Here is a 19,832-nt window from a genome sequence, read left to right as displayed (position 1 = left end):
ACTAGTCTACGAACTCATGCCAACGTGTACTTCATAACGGTACCTCATTCAACCTAGAATTCCAACCGAGTCAAAAAGTCAACTTTTGACCCTTTGGGTCAAAGGTCAACAGTCAACCTCGGTCAACGTGCAAAAATTCCGACATGGTTCGGGACGGGGTGTTACATAGGGTCACTCACTAAGATGATTAGCATCTCATATTTTAAAATTCCGTTCCCCTAGGTCCAGGTTGGGAGACGTTGATCATCCGGGGCAAGCCCGACATCTCAGTTCATTGCCGAAAGTCCAAGAAGCATTTCCTTCCTTTTTCCTCTCCATCTTGCATTGCTTCTTTATCTGTCATTGTATTAATTCCACAATTTTTTATATAATGCTTTGTATACCGTATTGGATATTTAGTTGTTAATTATGCACTGATTTATGGTTATTTATTTGAAGTGCTGAAAATTTGTGGATACAAATTGTAGGAAGGTGGGAGGAATAAGGAGATATTATTGGAGTGTGTTTTCTGTGCAGGAAAATTTTGGTTAGTCCTACCCTTAGGGGAGGTGCTGCCGGATTTTCTGTTGGAAGGTTCGGTGGTATTTCCCTGAGATCAGGGCTTGTCTAGGGTTTCAGAGAGGAATTTTGGACGGATCCTGACACACACTCTCTCTCTCTATACATATATATATATATATTTATATGTATATAATTTTGATATTATTGAACTATTTTCAAAAATATAATATAAGCTTAATGATATAACTACTCCTATATTCCTAGCTAGGTACTTAGTTGTAATTCATTTATTAGGGGAAGGAACATAATTTATACCACTTATCAGATCATATTGTTTCTATTATAGTTAGTAGAAACAGAAAATCAATAATATGTGTATATATATATATATATATATATAAAGAAATTTTATGGTGCAGACATACATATTTCTTTATCGTGTAGACATATTAAGAATATAATAGTTTTGAAGAAATCATTTTTATTGTATAATAGTATTGACAATGATTTCTTTAAAAATCATTGTCTTTTTGAGTATCCGCACGATAAAAAAATGCAAACATTTTTAACGTAGAACATCCTTATACATACATATAGTTATGTTGTCATACATGGATACATCTAAGTGCTATAATAAATATATTACATATAATACATTGAATACATTGAATATTACTAAAAAATTACATAGATTGGGTATGCCTACCATTACATAAGGCTTGGTACGCATATTGTAGTAACACTATGTGTGTGTGTGTGTGTGTGTAATTTTTATTTTTAGGTTACAGAGTGGATTAGTCTGATAGCCCCTGTCACTGTGTGGGTGAAAAAAGAATAACACGTCATTTAAACATTATATATGTATAAGTCCATTCTTCTAGCATTGCCACTTAGATTAAGAGAATAAAATTATATAATATATTAATATATATCCATCAGGCATGGATACTGAACTCATACTAGCTCTGGAACCTTTGACACCCATGGCTACCGTTTTGTTCATTGCCCCAATAATAACATATTTTTCTGGGCTCTACATTTCTGGTTAAGGATTAGGTTACCGTTGCCGCCGAGGCCAAAAGTTTTGGCGATAATCGGAAACATGCTAATGATGTCGGTGATGGATTGGTCCTCTATTTTCAAAAGCAACAATTTAAGGCTTTTAATTGTTCAATTTATTTCAGATTAATTAAAATTTTAATTTGGTTTCCAATTTGGCTTAATAAATTGATAATAATTCTATTCAAAAACTTGCAGTGGAGTTTGTAAAGAAGAAGATCAATATATTTTTGGTGAATAAAATTGTTATCGATTTGTTTGATCAAATTGGAATTGGATTAATATGCAATAATTAAAAAATTAAAAACCTAATCATTTCTTTTAAAAATTGAAATCCTAAATTGTAAAATTTTAAAAGTCAAAATATCAAACTGAAGTTAACTTTTTTATTTTTATACTTTTCCTCTCTACCTAATGCATTATGACCTAAAAGTGAAACTATCATATTCATTAAAAAAAAAAAAAAAAGGTGAAAACTATTCACTTGAAAGCCCTTCGGTCCATGGCGTTGGAAAGCATATATAGCCATATAGTGTGACAACATATGATTCACGAATTGCTAGACCAGGAAATTAACAATTATAAACAACTAAAGTAAAAGTTTTAATCAAAAGCCAAGCTCTCTTTCAGACAGTCCAGTCGCTTTCACTCAATCATATTATGGATAATATGTGACCCTAATGGAATTGATTTTAGTGACTGAAAAAAGATTTTAACAAGTGGATACGGATCATTTGCCTTTTTATTTTATCTTATCTTATGATAGAGGTCCGTCATTGTTAATTGCTTTGTTAATTACTTTGGTGAGTAAAAATTATATTCTTCAATACCAAGTTAATTGTTATATATAAAGATATAGCAAAACGAAAAAGATATAAATTATTAATAATGACACATGCCCCTTGTAAAAAAAAGATATTAGTGATAACGTGTATCACGTGTGTCCTAGATTCCAAAATAATAATATTTCCAAGCAAACACGCCGTTATCACAAACACATATACAGTTTGCCCCAACCTTCTAGTTCATGTGGTCAAGTGGGTGGGTTACGACCGGATCACAGGTTCACGAGAGGAGGTGGGCAGAAACAAACCACTACAAAAACACATATACAGTTTCTGTTGTTGTACACAAACAGGCCTACATCCCTACAATAATTAGGGCGTACTCAGCCACTTGCATATTTCAGAGAAAATTGGTTACGTTATCCAATTTGTAACCATAAAATTTTATGTGTGTGTGTGTAGGCATGGAAGCTGAACTCATACAAGCTTTGCAACCTTTGACTCCCGTGGCCATGTTTTTGTTCATCGCCCCAATAATAACACTATTTGTGTTGGCTCTACATTTCCAGTTAAGGAGAAGGTTACCATTGCCGCCAGGACCAAAAGGGTTGCCGATGATCGGCAACATGCTGACGACGCCAGTGACGGACCTAACACACCAGGGACTCACCAAACTCGCTAAAGAATACGGCGGTATCTTTCATCTCCGAATGGGGTTTCAGCACGTGATAGTTGTTTCGTCACCAGAAATGGCCCGTCAAGTTCTTCAAGTTCACGACGACGTTTTCTCAAACCGTCCGGCCAACATAGCAACATCGTATCTCACCTACAATCGAGCCGATCTCGTTTTCGCAAACTACGGCCCATTCTGGCGCCAAATGCGAAAGCTCTGCGTTATGAAGCTGTTCAGCCGCAGACGAGCCGAGTCTTGGGACTCGGTCCGAGAGCAAGTCGACTTGGTGGTGAGAATGGTATCTGCTAACACTGGCAGTGCAGTCAATGTCGGAGAGTTGATATTTTGTCTGACGACAGGTATTATTTACAAGGCGGCTTTCGGAACAAGTGCCATGGAAGGACAGGAAGAGTTCGTTCAGATACTGCAGGAGTTCTCAAAACTCTATGGAGTTTTCAACATCGCCGACTTTATTCCGTGGCTGAGATGGATAGACCCGCAGAGACTCAACGGTAGACTCGCCAAGGCTCGTCGGTCGTTGGATTGTTTCATCGACAAGATCATCGACGATCACATGCTAAAGAAGGAAGATGATAGGGTCAACGTCCACGGTGGTGAGGCAGATCATCGTGATATGGTGGACAGTTTGCTTGCTTTTTATTCTCGTGAAGGTATTAATAATGCAAAACGAGTAAAGGATTATTCTGTTGACGGTTTGCAAAACTCCATCAAACTCACCAAAGATAACATCAAAGCCATCATCATGGTATGCATGCATTTAAACCATCATCATCCATATATCGTTCTTCTCTCTCTATGTATATATGTATAGTTATGAATTAAAGTATAGATGCATGTCCTACTAGTGGGGGTACCTCGGCCAAAAGAAATTGCATATAATGGAGTATCTACGCTTTATTAAATTATATCTTGATAGGGTTAAATACCTTCTGAACTATTCTTTTTTTTTTTTTCATATGTTTTTAATTATGCAATTTTATATAGTAGATTTGGCCAAATTAAACATACAAGTCAATCAAAAATGAAATAAAACATAATAAAAGATTTTACTAATATAATTAATTACATCAGTTATGTAAACTTAATTTTGTCAAATTTGTTAATAAAAATGCATAATTAATAGTTCACGATATATATGTATATATATACACACATACAGTTAAGCTACATGGTGGACTTATAAAGTCATGAAATTAGTCATGTTAAAAATATCTTCAGTTTAAAAAGTTGAAGATGAGTAGAATATACATAAACACATACGTATTACATGTATATGGAATTATGTGCAGGATGTGATGTTTGGTGGGACAGAAACTGTAGCATCGGTTATTGAGTGGACAATATCAGAGCTTATGAGAAGCCCAGATGAGCTAAAGAAGGTGCAACAAGAGCTTACCGACATAGTGGGCCTTGATCGGAGACTTGAAGAGGCTGACTTTGAGAAGCTGACTTACCTGAGATGTGTTATCAAAGAGGCTCTCCGACTCCACCCTCCCATCCCTTTACTCCCCCATGAGACCTCCGACGACTCTGAGGTCGGCGGTTTCTTCATTCCTAAGAAATCTAGAGTAATGATCAATGTATGGGCAATTGGGAGGGATGATGACTTCTGGGATGAGGCTGAGAGATTTAAGCCATCGAGGTTTCTCAAACATGGTGTGTCGGACTTCAAGGGAAGCAACTTCGAGTACATACCGTTCGGGTCGGGCCGGAGGTCTTGTCCCGGAATGCAACTTGGGCTCTTCACAGTGGAAATGGCGGTTGGACATCTCCTCCATTGTTTTAGGTGGGAGTTGCCGCAGGGGATGGAACCGAGTGAGCTCGACATGAACGATACGTTTGGACTCACTGCTCCCAGGGCGAGTCGACTCGTCGCCGTGCCCACCAAACGTGTGTTTTGTCGTCTGTGACGAAATTATCCAAATTTAAAATAAAATAATTTTATTAGACAAAAATTAATAAATTTTTTTTATGTCCAAGCCCTAAAAGAATTAGTTCAAAATGAAAAAAATTAGATAAAAAATTAAATAAAAATAAAAATAAAATTTAATTTTATGATTTTTTTAAATTTTGGTTTTAAAAAAAAAAAAAAGATGATATATCTATTAATACTCACCTACGAATCACTTGACTGTACAAAAAATGAATAATCATAGAAAGACTAAAAATAAAATGAATTACTTTAGCTTAAAAAGATAAGAATTTAAAAATAATAAAAATAAAATGATAGTAATAAATTTATTTTTATTTGACCAAAATAAAAAAGTGAAAAATTTAAAATCTATTTTATTTTTATTTTTATTTTTATGCTTGTCTAATCTTTGGTCGAACTTTTATTTTATTTTATTTTTTTATGATTTGGTCGTAAAAAAAATATTGTAAATTTTATTTTTATTTTTATTTTTGTAATTTTGGTTTATTGTTTATGATTTAGGCATATAAGATTATTTTTAATTTTTGATCTAATAAAATTATTTTATTTAACTTTGGTTTAATAAATTTTTTTATTAGATCAAAATTTTCAATTTATTTTTATTCTTATTTTTATCTAATTTCTATTTCTTTATTTGTCTAATTTTTTTTTATGGTTTGGGTATAAAAATTATTATTAATTTTTGGTCTAATAAAATTATTTTATTTAATTTTTGGTGTAATAAAATTTTTTTATTAGAACAAAAAATTTCAATTTTATTTTTTATCTCATTTTATATCCAAAAATATTTTATTTTTTTGAAATTTTAATTAAGTAAAATATAAATGTTCTAAATAAAAAATCATAAATATAAAATAAAAATAAAAAATTTATTCTTTTAACGAAGTTAATTTTGTCATGAAAGGACGTGAGCATGTACGGATTTCGGCAATCGATCAATTAGCAAGTTTATTTTGGATAACATACTTTATCTCGTATAAAAGAATTAGTAATTAGTGATTAATGGGATCCCATTATTTGTTGGTAAATAGCTAAATGTATGTTGTCCATACATTACTGAACAAGATAAGTTGAATATTGTATATTCTTTTAACAACATTATTGTGCATGTTGTTAGAAACACGAAGCTCAAATGTCAATATATAACTGTAATTGATTCCAATAATATAATTAAAATAAAATAGTTATTTTCCAACTGCAAAATCTATACTTCAAATCAAAGAATTCACAAGGTAATCCACAAGAAATTACATTATTAGGAAAGCATTTCTATGAGTTGGTAATTGTAGTCAGTTAATCGTTCTATAACAAGGATTAATACTACTACTGAGGCTCCAATTCACAGCTGAAATCAACAGTATTTAATTTCACATTCACTGTTGGTAATCTTCGATCTTCAATCTCCATCTTCAACATTTTCACTCTCCAATGCCTTGTCAACTTAGCTTTAAGCTCAACAGCTTTGTCATCAAAACATCACCACATATTCACATACTTTTTTTTTTTTGCTGCATATAGAGGCAGAATTAATATTTTGAGAAAAATAGGCAGAGGCAGAAGTACTATGCTATTCTGAGATTCATTTTCTCGGTTTCCTGCTACAGGCAGAGGCAGAAGTACTATGCTATTCTGAGATTCATTTTCTCGGTTTCCTGCTACAGGCAGAGGCAGAAGTAATATTTTTATGCAGTTTTGAATCATGCAGAGGCAGAAGTAATACTTGAATCATGCAGAGGCAAAAGTAATACTAGAATCATCGTGACAGCACCATATAGCACATGAAAATAGGCTAAAGACTTGATTATTCAAAACCAACTATGCAGAGGCGAAAGTAATACTTGAATCATTGTGACAGCACTATATAGCACATGAAAATAGGCTAAAGACTTGATTAATCAAAACGAACTATCATTAGTTCATAAGATAATAAAAGAAATATAAAGAACCAAAAATATAAAAAACTAACCTTGATATATGCACCCATTCTTTATCCATCATGACGGCCAAAAAATTAAACCAAAATGGAAGTTAAATGGAAGCACTGCAAATGGATTTAAACAAATACATAAAACTACTAGAATATTTTATGGTGGTCTTATTAAAGTAAATGGTTTTCTTATAAATAAGATATAAACAGGACATTCAACTTGCATGCAAAATTAAAGAAATAAAAGCCATCATTACAACTAACAGCAGAAGATAAATTTTATGACCATTAAATGAGACAGTTTTGAATTTCTGAATATCAACTTTAGCTGTCCATGACTCGATGGCCTTAGGACATCTTTGTAATGATCCCACTAGAGGCAAAAATTTGGTATAGAAAAGCCTTAAAACAAAAGATCATCCATACATTGTACAATATCCAAGAAATTGCTTAATCATTGCAAACAGTTCCCTCAGTCTCACTTGCATATCAAATTTCCTTTAAGAAGCAGCATATAGTCTCACTCGTTTACTGATCAATTTATTTTGCACAAATATGTAATTCATATCACCACTCAAAAATCTACAACCAACATCGAAAATACCAAACTGACAATTCCAAGTTTATAGTCCACCTCCACTACACATTATTAGAAACAAGAACCAAAAGCTAATGCCTTGTGACAGTGACTTCTTTTACAATAAATTTTGGAGCGGTGACAAGAATCGTTCACAATTACAAACCATGTCTGAAAAAAGTCATCCAAATGGAAGTTCATACTTTAGCCATTATTCTTCAAAAAGAAATAAGAAATCATATTGAATTATGATACACACTTGGATTCTTTTTGTTTTATTGTGAACCACTTTACAACACCACATGTAGGTCGCCATTTGACGCAAAAATGATTTCAGTTAAGAAATTCATTAGAAAACCTAATATGGTCAAAGTACTATAATATGGCAATAAAGAAAAACTATATTTTCCAATCAAAAGCCATGGCATTAATCAAACTATGGTTATTATCATTAACATTTTCCCATCTACGTACTCAATTTCTCTGTCTCTCCAATTAAAAGCCTTCAATTAGCAATCACTTCTCATCCGCAGTGACATCCAGCACATTTGAACATTTGATGGAATATGCAAATACACTCATCAGACAATTATAAGAAACTTCGACTGCAGTTTAACAAAAACCCATACTAAAGCACACTATCACTCAGAGAATCAAATTGCACTCAAATATCGTTTGCTCACATCTCATGCTAATTATTCAAGAAACAAATAGAGAAGTATTAAGCATTTTTTTAATGAACTTACACGTTCAAACTTCTGCTTGTTTGTCTGAATATAAGTCTCTAATTCTGTAATCTTACCAGTGCCTTAGCTATTTGTCAATTCAATGTAAGGCTGCTCAGAAGAAGACAAGTAAGAGATAAATGAATTCAACTAGAAACACAACTCCACATAAAGATTCCAAGAACTAGCATAATAATAGACATGAAAAAGGCAGAAAAGGCGCAATAAATGCAATGAATAATTGGGAAATTCAAACTCAGCCTCCAGGTGAAATCAATTCACAAAATTAGCACTCATTTGCAAGTCTCAATCTTCAACAAGAAAGAAAAGCTAAAGTTAAAACCTCTATTGTTGAATTTAAAACAAAGACAAGAACACAATTTCTTAAAAACCCAAAGCCGAAAGTTAACACATTTTCTAGGAAATGTCACAAAATGCAATACCGACGACTATGATGAAGTCACGGATGAGCAGTGTCGACCTCAACGTTTTGGATCGATCGCCAGAGCCGGTGATGGCTGCCATTGTAGCTCCGGCCAAAATGACGATGGTCGCCACAGCAATCCCATGTCTAATCTAATTGAAAAAGACGATAGACTTCCAATGACGTTTGACAGCCGGCAATGGACGTTTCTGTAGAAAGAGGTAAATTAGAACACTATGGCCATGGGGGAGAGGACACGTGAGAGAGAGAGAGAGAGAGAGAAACTATATTTTTATTGGTACCGCCACTGAGCTAAAGCTATTGAATTTAATAAATTATAAAATATAAATCAAGCATATTTGGTAATGGGTTCTGTTTTGTAACCGAAGTCTCATTTCAAAGTATAATGAGCTTGTGAGTAAAAGTCTTGTATTTTATTACCAGAAAAAAGTATTGTATTAAAATAATATATATTTATATATATCTCTATTTTTTGTTCATTTAGTAACGTATTTACCGATCCGTGAGCTCAGCTTGTTGGCATTGCACGCCGTTCCTAGTTGCAGGTCTTCATTGCTCGGTAAACCAAAAAATAGCAATGTATCTTATTAATTTTATTTGATAAAATTTATTAATATCACTTTTGATGAGACATAAATTAAACAAGTCTATTTAATTAGATTTTTGACAATAAATTGTCAATTAATTAACTTTTGACAACTTGCATATATTTGTGGTTGTACGAAGCTTTTAACATGGATTTAACAACATAGAGATGTTTGTGGTGGTATTAAATTTTTAACAACGTGTTTTTGTTTGTTTTTATATTGTATCTTTAACAACATGCTTTCTAAATTATGTTGTCAAAGACAAAATACATTTATATTAGACACATATCTAAAAAGAGTGTTGTTAAAAGATACAGTTGACAATTTTTTTTTAATACATGTTGTCATCAAATGTTGTTAAAACTAATTTTTGTTGTAGTGCAATATGCTTGGTTATCATAAGGAGATTAAAGAAAATGCATAGAAAGTGTTGTTTTTGAAGTATGAGGAGCTAAAAAAGACACATTGAATCAAGCGAATAAGCTTGTAGAGTTCATAGAGTTTTACATCTTCTGAGGGATAGAGGCAAGGGATTGTTGAAGAAATATTAAAGCTTTGTAGTTTTGGAAATTTGAAGGAATTGGATTATAACAAGCATGGAAAGTTTATACCATATTATTTTTAAAAAAGAAATTTTACAAAAGGTGAAATTGGTGATTGGGTAAACCATCTTAATGATTCCGTATGCTAGAGAATTTGAATAAGGTAATCCATGAGAAATTAAATGGTTTTGATTTGACATTCAAGGAAACTTGCTAGATTTTTTTAACCAAAGGAATGCAAAAAACTAAGTTAAGATTTTTAATTATTCATAATTTTTTTTTTTGAGAAAAATCATTCCATGAGAAATTAAGTTAGTAGTTTATGTGCTTAAATCTAGCATCTTGTTTTTTAACATTAATTATTGACTTCCCTCCTCTGTCCTCTGGAGGAGTTTAAAATTGAGGACGCCTCTGATTTCAATAATATGCCTAATTAATTACGTAAAGTTGGCTTCTTTTCTTATCCAAACAAGTTTAAAAAAAGAAACGGTAAAAAAGGTTCAGTAGTATAATAATAAAATAACTATCTTTTTGAAGAGTACATCATAATTAACAACCTCTTTCACTACTCTTTGTTAAAACCTTACTTAGCATAAATTGTAAATTTAAAAATCACAAGCGTCTTTTTTCCTTCTTTTTTATTTTTTTTATTTTTTTATTTTTTTTCCTTCTTTTTGATGTCAACCTTACTAGGATTGAGCCAATAAAACGAAAGAGTTAAATGATAAATTAAAGCTCAATAAGAGATTAAAAAAATGAATACGAAGTTTTTATTTCCTTTCCACATAGGTTTAATTACAAAGTCAGCTATTGTTGACTTAGAATTTTCCAGACGCCTTAAAAGTATTGATTATTCTTTCATTGCTCAAACAACCACCATAAAACCCTGACAAATAAACCTTATTATAGCTGTAAGCCCCTTTTGAGATGGTAAATGGCACACATAAACTCCGCATTTCCAATCTCTTTGTCATACTTGGATAAAACATACTCTAGAGCCTAGAGAGGCTGCTATGGTGGTGTTGATTATTATCCATCAATACCAACACACTTGGATTTGATGATGCAAATGAAAGAAGCTCAGGATCAGCTTCAAAAATTGCCATTTCTTTTTCACTCAGAGTCACCCAAGCCTCTACCCCATAACCTTCTCTCATGTTTGACAAGATGATGTTGTTGTTGAGGGAAGCACCTGAATCAACAGTCATCCATATTGGCTTCCCCAAACCAAAATCGGCGTGATCGTAGAAGTTAAAGCTACATAAACTTGTACATGAAAACAGGTTTGTATCATCTTTATTCATCAACTCTCTTCTCTCTTTTCTTTTCTCATAAACCACTTTGACTGCCTCATCCCCTCCAATTCTTTTCGCTTCTCTTCCCCGGAATTCTTTCATTCCTTTCCTGAACTCGGCCACCAAATCTTGCAGCTCTATTTTACTCTGGTCGGCATGTGTGGAAAAATAGAGCACAAGGCTTCCCAAAGTGTTTCCTGAGATGGGCGGCTCTACTATTCTGCGTAAATTCACAAAATGGTGCATCACCGAGTGCTTTGCTACCCCTTTGTTTAATCTTGATGATGCATTCATGGCGCATCTCCATATGAGGGCTGTAATAGCTTCGGTTCGTGTTGGTTTCTGAACTGAAACACTGGAGGCTTTGGCCTTAAGAGAGGCAATCTTCTTTGCGTCGAACAAATACCTCTTCGTAACACACTTTGCCCTTTTGAATATCAAGGCAGGAAGCTGGAATGATGCTGGATCTTTCACCGGGAAGTATGAAGCTGCATTGAAATTGATGACGGGAAGTTGTTCCGGAGGATTGCCAAGCGTAATCGCCGCCCAATCCCGGACGAACATGAACATCATGGCTGCGTCTGCCAACTTGTGTGACATGCACATTCCTAGTGCGACTCCACCACATTCGAAAGATGTGAGTTGAACAAGCAAAAGAGGCATTGAGACTGCTTTTGGAGAGTTGGATTCGATAGGAAGGAATAGTTGTATTTTTTCAAGATCAAGAGGTTGTTGTAGAAAGCTGAAAAGTGTGGTGTAGTGAATTCGAGCTTCGGTATAATGAGCTCCATAGTCATGGCATTCGATGGAGAAGCTACTTTCGATTCTTCCGGCAAGAGGGAAGAAGCGAGTTAGGGTTTTAGATACGGATTTTTTAAGCTGTTGGTGTATTTGGTAGGTTGTTAGATGATCGTTATTATTTCTAGGGTAGAAAAGGAGCAAGGAAGTGTAAACTGGAGGGGCAAGCTGATTCAAAAGAGAGAGGTTGAATTTTTTAAAGTCATTGGGAGTTGGTGTGGATGGTTTTATGATTTCTCTTCTAATAATCTCAATCTTCATTTTTCTTTCCTCTAAAAATCTCAATTTGATAGCAGGAAGGAAGGCTAGCTTTATAGAAATGAAGGACAATAATTGGCCTCCAAATGAGGCTCTCCTTTCTTACCCCTGCCATGTATTATATATTTTCATTTCTCTATATATGAAGTATGATTTCTGATTAGTTCCTATAAAATACAGTAATTAAATGTTATTAGAATACGTTAATTAAGAATTACGAAATAATTAAGGACGAATTATAATTTGAGAGGTAGACCCTAATGGCGCTCTATTTTATTTCTGTTTTATAGGTGGCGTGGGCCACGTGTTTTCTTCGCTATCACATGGTGTGTTTTAATACATACATGAGGTCCAATTTGAGATACCCTTTGCTTTAGGTTTTCAAAGCTTCAGCTTCTTTAGAACTTTAACTTCTAAAATAGGACTTTTTGATAAGCCATATTTCATTGATTACAATTACAAGTTCTTTTTAAGGTTTGAAACTATAAAATAACCATAAAAAGATAACAAGACATGAATTTGTACGAAATTATTAATATTCGAGTTTGCTTAACTGTCAAGTCCATAACAGTACTAATATAATAAAAACATATTAGTTAACAGATTATTAATAATAAAATACAACAATCCGTTAACACATTGAAAAGAGTACTTTCGAAATATATATCATACTTATTAAGTATTTATTACTTGTCAATATTAGTTTTTTACATGTTATATTTTAATTCTTCTATTTTTATATTTAATTTTGTAAACATAATTTATGCTTTTATTACTTTTTTGTACTATTAACGATTAATTAAATATAATTTTGTATTAATTATATTCATTTAAAAAAGTTTTTCTTATATATACATATATATATATATATATATATATATATATTTAATTGAGTTTAACATGTTACTAATCTTATTACAAGATACACAAACATTTAACCAATATGTTTAGAATTATTTATTTTAACATTAAAGCTTAATAGATTGGGATTGAATGAAAGAAGTTTGATACAAACATAATATGAAACAAATACGATATAATATGATACATTGCAGGTTTTATCTAAAACTTTTTTAAAAAACTATCTAAACACTTTTAAAAGTTAAATTTAAATTTCAAAAGCCAGAAACAATTTTATTAGAAATCATACCAAATAAGAGCTATTCTTTCATAGAGCTCTAACAACTAAAAGAAAAGAAATGAAAAAAAGGAAAAAAAAAAGTTTTCCTTATCCAATGGTAGCTGACTAAAGCTGGGCACACCAACATCTTTATATGGGGAGAAGGTTAAGAAGTGTACGTTCTATGTATAAAGAGATTTGATAAATCTTTTTGAAAGATATCAATACCTTTATTTTTCTTATCCAATGGTCAATATATGTTTATCTTTGATAAATTCATTATTAAAATAAATAGGTTTTTAAAATTTATAAACCATTTAAAATAAAATATTTTTTAATAAAAAATAAAATAAAATAATTTCAAACAGTTAAATAAACAAACCTTATTTAATAGCTAGCAAAAAAAAGTTTGACAAATTCATTGTCACACGGAAAGATTGTTTAAGAAGCCAACTAATTAAAAGCGTCATGTTATGATATCTTAATTTGGATATACAACGAAAAACATGCATTATCACTAAAAATAATAATTAATTATTAATTTCCACTTGGGCATCGTGTTACACCAGGATCAATATTTATATATGTTCACAACACATGACATCAATTAAAGTGAAATAATGTAAAGTCCTCGTGTTGCATCTTTTTCTTTTTTATGATTTAAAAAAAAAAAAAAGTGAAATAATGAAAAGTCTCCGTGTTGCATCTTTTTAATTTTTTATGGTCTTCTCTATATTCGAATCAACCAAATCTTTGCGAGCAAGAATGCGCTACAGAAGAAGATTAGTCTTTATGCACTAAGGAGAAATTTTGAATTCAAGGTCAAGAAGTCAGATAGAGTCCGATATGAGGTTGTATGTGTAACACCCCGTCCTAACGTACAACGGAAAATTTTCAACTTTGACTGTTGACTGTTGACTTTGACTTTGATCGTTGACTGAAGGGGTCAAAAGTTGACTTTTTGTTCTGGTTGGAATTCTAGGTTGACTGAGGTACCGTTACGAAGTACACATTGGCACGAGTTCGTAGACTAGTAGCACGTTGAAAACGGAGCTACGGTTTGAAAGTTATGAGCAAAACAAGTTGAGGTCCAAACTGTCCAAAAGTTGACTTTTTGTTCTGGTTGGAATTCTAGGTTGACTGAGGTACCGTTACGAAGTACACATTGGCACGAGTTCGTAGACTAGTAGCACGTTGAAAACGGAGCTACGGTTTGAAAGTTATGAGCAAAACAAGTTGAGGTCCAAACTGTCCAAGGGGTGCCGGAGTTGACTTTTTATTCATGCAAAGTTGAGCTTTGATTCATGCATGGTTGTAAAGTGTTCGTCGATATGAGTCCGTAGACTAGCGGTACGTCCGATTTGGACATGTAGTTTGAAAGTTATGGACCTGTAGAGTTTTTCAAATACTGTATTATTTTAATATTATTTTTTAAACGTATAACGATATGCCACGTGTGACTTAATGAAGGTGATCATGTGTCACCATGTTGAGATGCCACATGTCAACCATGCTTATTACCAAATTATTTTATTGTTATTTTATGTAATAATATTATCTTTAATATTATTTAAGTATTTTTTTATTTATTTTCTTTTTCCTTTCTTTTTCTTTTCTTTTTTTTCTTTTTTCCTTTTCCCCACGTGGGAAAACACCTTTCTCTTTTCTTTTCCTTTCCTTCCCTTCTTCTTCCCCGAGCCCGACAGAGACAAAAACACACAGACCTCAACCTCTAATTTTCCCGGCCAGTCGCCGCCGGACACGCCCAGATCGGGCTGGTGAAGTCGGCGGCGGCAGGTTAAGTTTTTCCGGCGATTCTCGCCATTTTCGACCAACCCAGCCCGACCCATACCTCTATTCCACCATTTTCGACCCCTTTGAGTCCATTTTCGGGGTTAGATTGCCCAAAATCCCCACCGTTTGAGAGATCCCTCAAGTTTAAATTCGGCCGAATCTTTCCGACCAAATTCCGGCCACCGCCGGTCAAATTAAACTGAATGGAGGTTGGTAATGTGATCCTCATCTCACAAGCTTTCCATAGACATATAATTTGTCAATTTTGGATAACGTTTGTGTTTGACCCCCCGGGTACCGGGTATTATTTACCCGGATAAAATATTAATTTATTTGACTGTATGTGAATTGTGTTCTAGGAGCACCGGTGAGTCATGGAATTGATCCCATAGTGGATCGTGGTTTAATTGTGTGCTCCAGGTGAGTGACCCACCTTCAAATTAATTTCGGGAATTAAATTGGTGAATATTATGTGTGATTTAAATATTTGAAAATTATATTCTATGTGTCAAATATTTAATTGATTTATTGTGAAAATTATTGGTGAAATTATCTTGATTAAAGGAAATATGCATTATATAAATTTATGCCCTGTGAAAATTATTTTATGGTATTGAGAATTGTGGAATTTAATTATATATGAAATTCTTGTGGTTTTAACATTAATTTGGGCATGGTTTGATTTTCAAATATTTCAAGGAAAATATTTGTTTATGTTGGTGACTTCAATTTTTATAAGTATGCCATGGGATATTATGCGATTCAATTTATTATATTTCAAAAAATATTTATGCTATTGGAAAAATTGGAATATTTAAATTGGTGGATTTGGGAGTTGGTGGAGTTGAATTTTCATGGAACTTATGATGTTGATTATAAAGAAATTGTGGAGAATTTCCGGGTTCAATTGGATGGGATAAACCCGTTATGTTTATGGAAAATTTGAGATTTCGATATATAAAATAAATATGTGGATTTTATGATTTTTAGATGCACCGTGCACGTACTGGTGTTCTGTTTATATGTGATATGGTTAGTGTGCACATGGATGTGATTAGCGCGCAGGTGGGTTTGAGTAGCGCGCAGGTGATTTTATGAGGTTGTCCTGTGGTTGCCATCGGATGAGGGTAGGCCGCCCCTCCATGGCCGGGACACCAGTTAGCAGCAGCGCAGTGGGATGCCACGCGACCGTATGCCGATTTCTTTCTATAACCTCCTGTCTGGCGGTACCTTGGGACGCTGGGTACTGTTGGCGCCACTGGTATATAGTGGGTGCATCAAGTGATTTTAAGAACTGAGATTTTAAAATAAATATTTTGAACTGTATTGGAATTAAAAATATAATTATTACTGTTTCTGATATTTATTTGATGTCTTGGTTTTCGGGGAATACGAACAAAGGGTTTTGTGAAAAGGTTTTAAAAGGGGAACTTTTCCAACTGAGAGAATTGTAAGGGTTTTGAGAGAAATTATTATTTCCAATTAATTATTATTTATCTACTTTATTACCGTGGTATTATATTGTATAGTAGATAGGGTCACTCACTGAGATGATTAGCATCTCATATTTTTAAATTCCATTCCTCTAGGTACCAGGTTTGTCGGTATTCATCTGGAGCGGACTTGATCTTCATCTCTGTCTTAGTTCGAGAAGTACCCTGTTCTTCATTTATTGAAATTGTAATATTTCTTTCATCCATGTTGTATTCTATACTTAGTAGTACTTCATGAAGCTCTGTATACTGTATTGGACACTTATGTATTTATTATGCACTGGATTACTATTATTTATTTTGGAGTGCTGAAATTTGTGGAATCAATTTGTAGTATTGTGGGAGGAATAAGGGGATGTTTATAGAAGTGTGTTCTCAGTGCAGGTAATTTTTGGTAAGTCCTACCCTTAGGGGAGGTGCTGTCGAATTTTCCGTTGGAAGGTTCGGTGGTATTTCCCTGGGATCAGGGCTTGTCTAGGGTTCCAGGGCATGTGGCGAATGCATGCTACCAAACTACATGGTGATAATACAGAGGCCTTCATGATTAGGGCCTTCAAGGATGAGCATATTTGCTCTTTAAATATCATGAAAATGGATCATCGTCAAGCAACAAGTTCAGTTATCGGAGACATCATCCAGCCAACATTTGATGGGATTTCAAGGCAATACAAACCTCGAGATATTGTGCATGACATTCGCTCTAATTACGGAGTAAACATAAGCTACAACAAAGCATGTGCCGCTAAGGAAGTTGCACTATCAGGTTTGTGGGGCACGCCAAAAGATTCATATGCAAAACTTCCTTTATGGAGTCACGTTTTGAAGAGCAAAAATCCGGGCATATTTACTCGAATTGAAACTGACGATCAAAACAGATTTTTATATTTTTTCATGGCACTTGGAGCTAGCATTAGAGGGTTTCAGCATATGCGGAGAGTCGTAGCTGTCGATGGAACTACACTGAAGAATAGATATAGAGGTTTGTTATATATTGCATCATGTTTGGATGGGAACAATCAAATTTATCCACTTGCTTATGGAATAGGCCCTGGGGAGACAGATGCTGCTTACACGTGGTTTTTTGAGAGCTTTAAAGAAGCGTTTGGGGATGTTCCGAATATAGCTTTTATATCGGATAGACACAAGAGCATTGCAAAAGCAATACGTACAGTTTTCCCTAATAATCACCATGGCCACTACACATATCATCTTGATACAAATTTACGTGCTAAGAAGTTTAAAGGCAATGTCAATGCGATTATATTAACTTTTAATGATGCAGCTAAAGCATATATTGTTGAGGATTTTGATAAGGCCATGCAGCTTTTAGAAGGGGTTAGTATTGAAGCTGTACAATATCTCAAGGATGCAAGTCCTTCAAAATTGGCTAGATCACATTTTCCGGGCAATAGATACAACATAATGACAACTAACGTTGCAGAGAGCATGAACTCTGTGCTTATTGATGCTAGGGATAAACCTGTTTTGCCATTACTAGATCACATTCGTGATGTCTTGCAAAGGTGGTGGTATGAACGTCGAACTAACGCAGCTGCAATGCAAACTCCTGTTACTAATTGGTTGGAAAAAATCATGCAGGAGCGCTCAAATAATGGCAGAGGCTTACGTGTTATGCCAATGAACTTATATGAGTTTCAAGTTGTTGGCCATGGCATGTTCGTTGGAGTTGTTAACTTAGAAAAAAAAACTTGCTCATGCAAGGAATTTGACATTGATGGATTTCCTTGTGTCCATGCAATTGCAGCATGTAAGCATCGACATATTTCTCTATATTTCCTTTGCTCGGTGCATTACTCAGTTGACTCACTCCGTGATGCATATTCAGAAACCATATATCCACTTGGAGATAAATGTCAATGGCATGCTCCAGATGATGTCATAAACCAGGTTGTACTTCCACCTCAAATTGGCAAATAGTTAGGAAGACCGAGAAAGAAAAGGATTCAATCTCAAGGAGAGGAGCATCATCAATATAGATGCGGGAGGTGCAAATAGGTTGGTCACAGCAGCCAATCATGCTTCGCCGCCGTACCTCTTGATAGCACTACCAACCAACAGCACCATTGAAACGAAGGCCCATCAATCGCGCAATGCTATATTCAAACAATGGGGCCATGTTATGCGGTATGCGTGTGTATGCAATGTTGTCAGGAATGCAATTAGTTGCTCAACCGCGTAACATGTGTTTTGGCATAATAGACGTCGGCTTTATGTGTTCTTTTGTTGTCAAATTCATCTGTAGTATTGTTTTGATAACATATCATTCCAAGTTCAGTTTTTGGTTCAGTTGTTTGTATGTTTCTTACTATTGCACGGATGATATTACTGCCCAATGGTAATGACCGATGTATCATCGGTAATTGACATTTGTACATTGTCGTAAAAGAATCACCACAGTTCCATCCGACAACTTCAATCATGTGTGTTCCAACCAATAACATGCTAAATGTAGCATTATTAATGATAAATTCTGACAAAGTAAGCGATCAAACGGCATTAAAAAATGACAACGTTCAATTTGTTTTTGCTTCAAAAATTACCGAAGGTTTCGTCGGTAATTACCGAAACCCCTATGACAATCACATTTTACAAATTTTTTGGGCCCCACAAGTCCCCTTATGTGTGTTAAATGAAAAAACATGCAACATATGGATTATAAAATGATCTTAAGGAGAGAAAATCCCAAAATTGCTTAAAAAGCTCTCAAATTGGCCAAAAAAATATGATGACTGTAGACCTTCGGTAATTCCCGATAAAACCCTCGATAACCAGCATATACCATCTGGAAAAATTACCATAGGTGTCATCGGTAATTACCGAAACCCCTATGGTAATCACATTTTACCAATTGTTTGGGCCCGACAAGCCCCCTTACGTGCGTTAAATGAAAAAACATGCAACATATGGATTCTAAAATTATCCTAAGGAGAGTAAACCCCAAAATCTCTGAAAATTTTCTCAAATTGGTAAAAAAAATACGATGACTGTAGACCTTCGGTAATTCCCGATGAAACCCTCAGTAACAAACATATACCCTCTGGAAAAATTACCGAAGGTTTCGTCGGTAATTACTGAAACCCCAGTGGTAATCATATTTTACCAATTTTTTGGGCCCCACAAGTCCCCTTACGTGTGTTAAATGAAAAAACATGCAACATATGGATTATAAAATGATCTTAAGGAGAGAAAATCCCAAAATTTCTTAAAAAGCTCTTAAATTGGCCAAAAAAATACGATGACTGTAGACCTTCGGTAATTCCCGATGAAACCCTTGGTAA

The 19,832-nt window shown here is 34.0% G+C and overlaps 2 protein-coding genes and 1 long non-coding RNA gene across 3 annotated transcripts; 1 reads left to right on the top strand and 2 right to left on the bottom strand.

Annotated features, from left to right (window-relative positions):
• The first annotated feature begins 2,609 nt into the window (after positions 1-2,609).
• Positions 2,610-4,949, top strand: LOC107428681 (cytochrome P450 84A1). Its single transcript, XM_016039248.3, has 2 exons — positions 2,610-3,784; positions 4,329-4,949. Exons 1-2 carry the CDS (start codon positions 2,792-2,794, stop codon positions 4,947-4,949), a joined length of 1,614 nt encoding a protein of 537 aa, XP_015894734.3. The 5' UTR covers positions 2,610-2,791.
• A 1,264-nt stretch (positions 4,950-6,213) lies between these two features.
• LOC125421421 (uncharacterized) lies at positions 6,214-8,913 on the bottom strand. Its single transcript, XR_007239774.2, has 3 exons — positions 8,223-8,913; positions 6,939-7,013; positions 6,214-6,624 (listed from the first exon to the last, which is right to left on the bottom strand). It is a non-coding gene; the product is annotated as an uncharacterized LOC125421421 (long non-coding RNA).
• Positions 8,914-10,767: 1,854 nt separating this feature from the next.
• Positions 10,768-11,733, bottom strand: LOC107412854 (BAHD acyltransferase At5g47980). Its single transcript, XM_016020678.3, has one exon. The coding sequence runs from the start codon at positions 11,731-11,733 to the stop codon at positions 10,768-10,770; it is 966 nt and encodes a 321-aa protein (XP_015876164.3).
• Between the last annotated feature and the right edge of the window lie 8,099 nt (positions 11,734-19,832).

Source organism: Ziziphus jujuba, chromosome 8, assembly GCF_031755915.1.
Source record: "Ziziphus jujuba cultivar Dongzao chromosome 8, ASM3175591v1".
NCBI classification, from domain to species: Eukaryota; Viridiplantae; Streptophyta; class Magnoliopsida; order Rosales; family Rhamnaceae; genus Ziziphus; species Ziziphus jujuba.
This window is presented reverse-complemented; position numbering and strand designations above follow the sequence as displayed.

What these genes read in the sequence shown, in the direction of transcription:
- LOC107428681 (XM_016039248.3), top strand. Translation starts at nt 2,792, where the DNA reads ATGTGTGTGTGTGTAGGCATGGAAGCTGAACTCATACAAGCTTTGCAA. An exon ending in ACATCAAAGCCATCATCATG is followed by an intron (nt 3,785 to 4,328) that starts GTATGCATGCAT and finishes AATTATGTGCAG; the next exon opens with GATGTGATGTTTGGTGGGAC.
- LOC107412854 (XM_016020678.3), bottom strand. Translation starts at nt 11,733, where the DNA reads ATGCCTCTTTTGCTTGTTCAACTCACATCTTTCGAATGTGGTGGAGTC.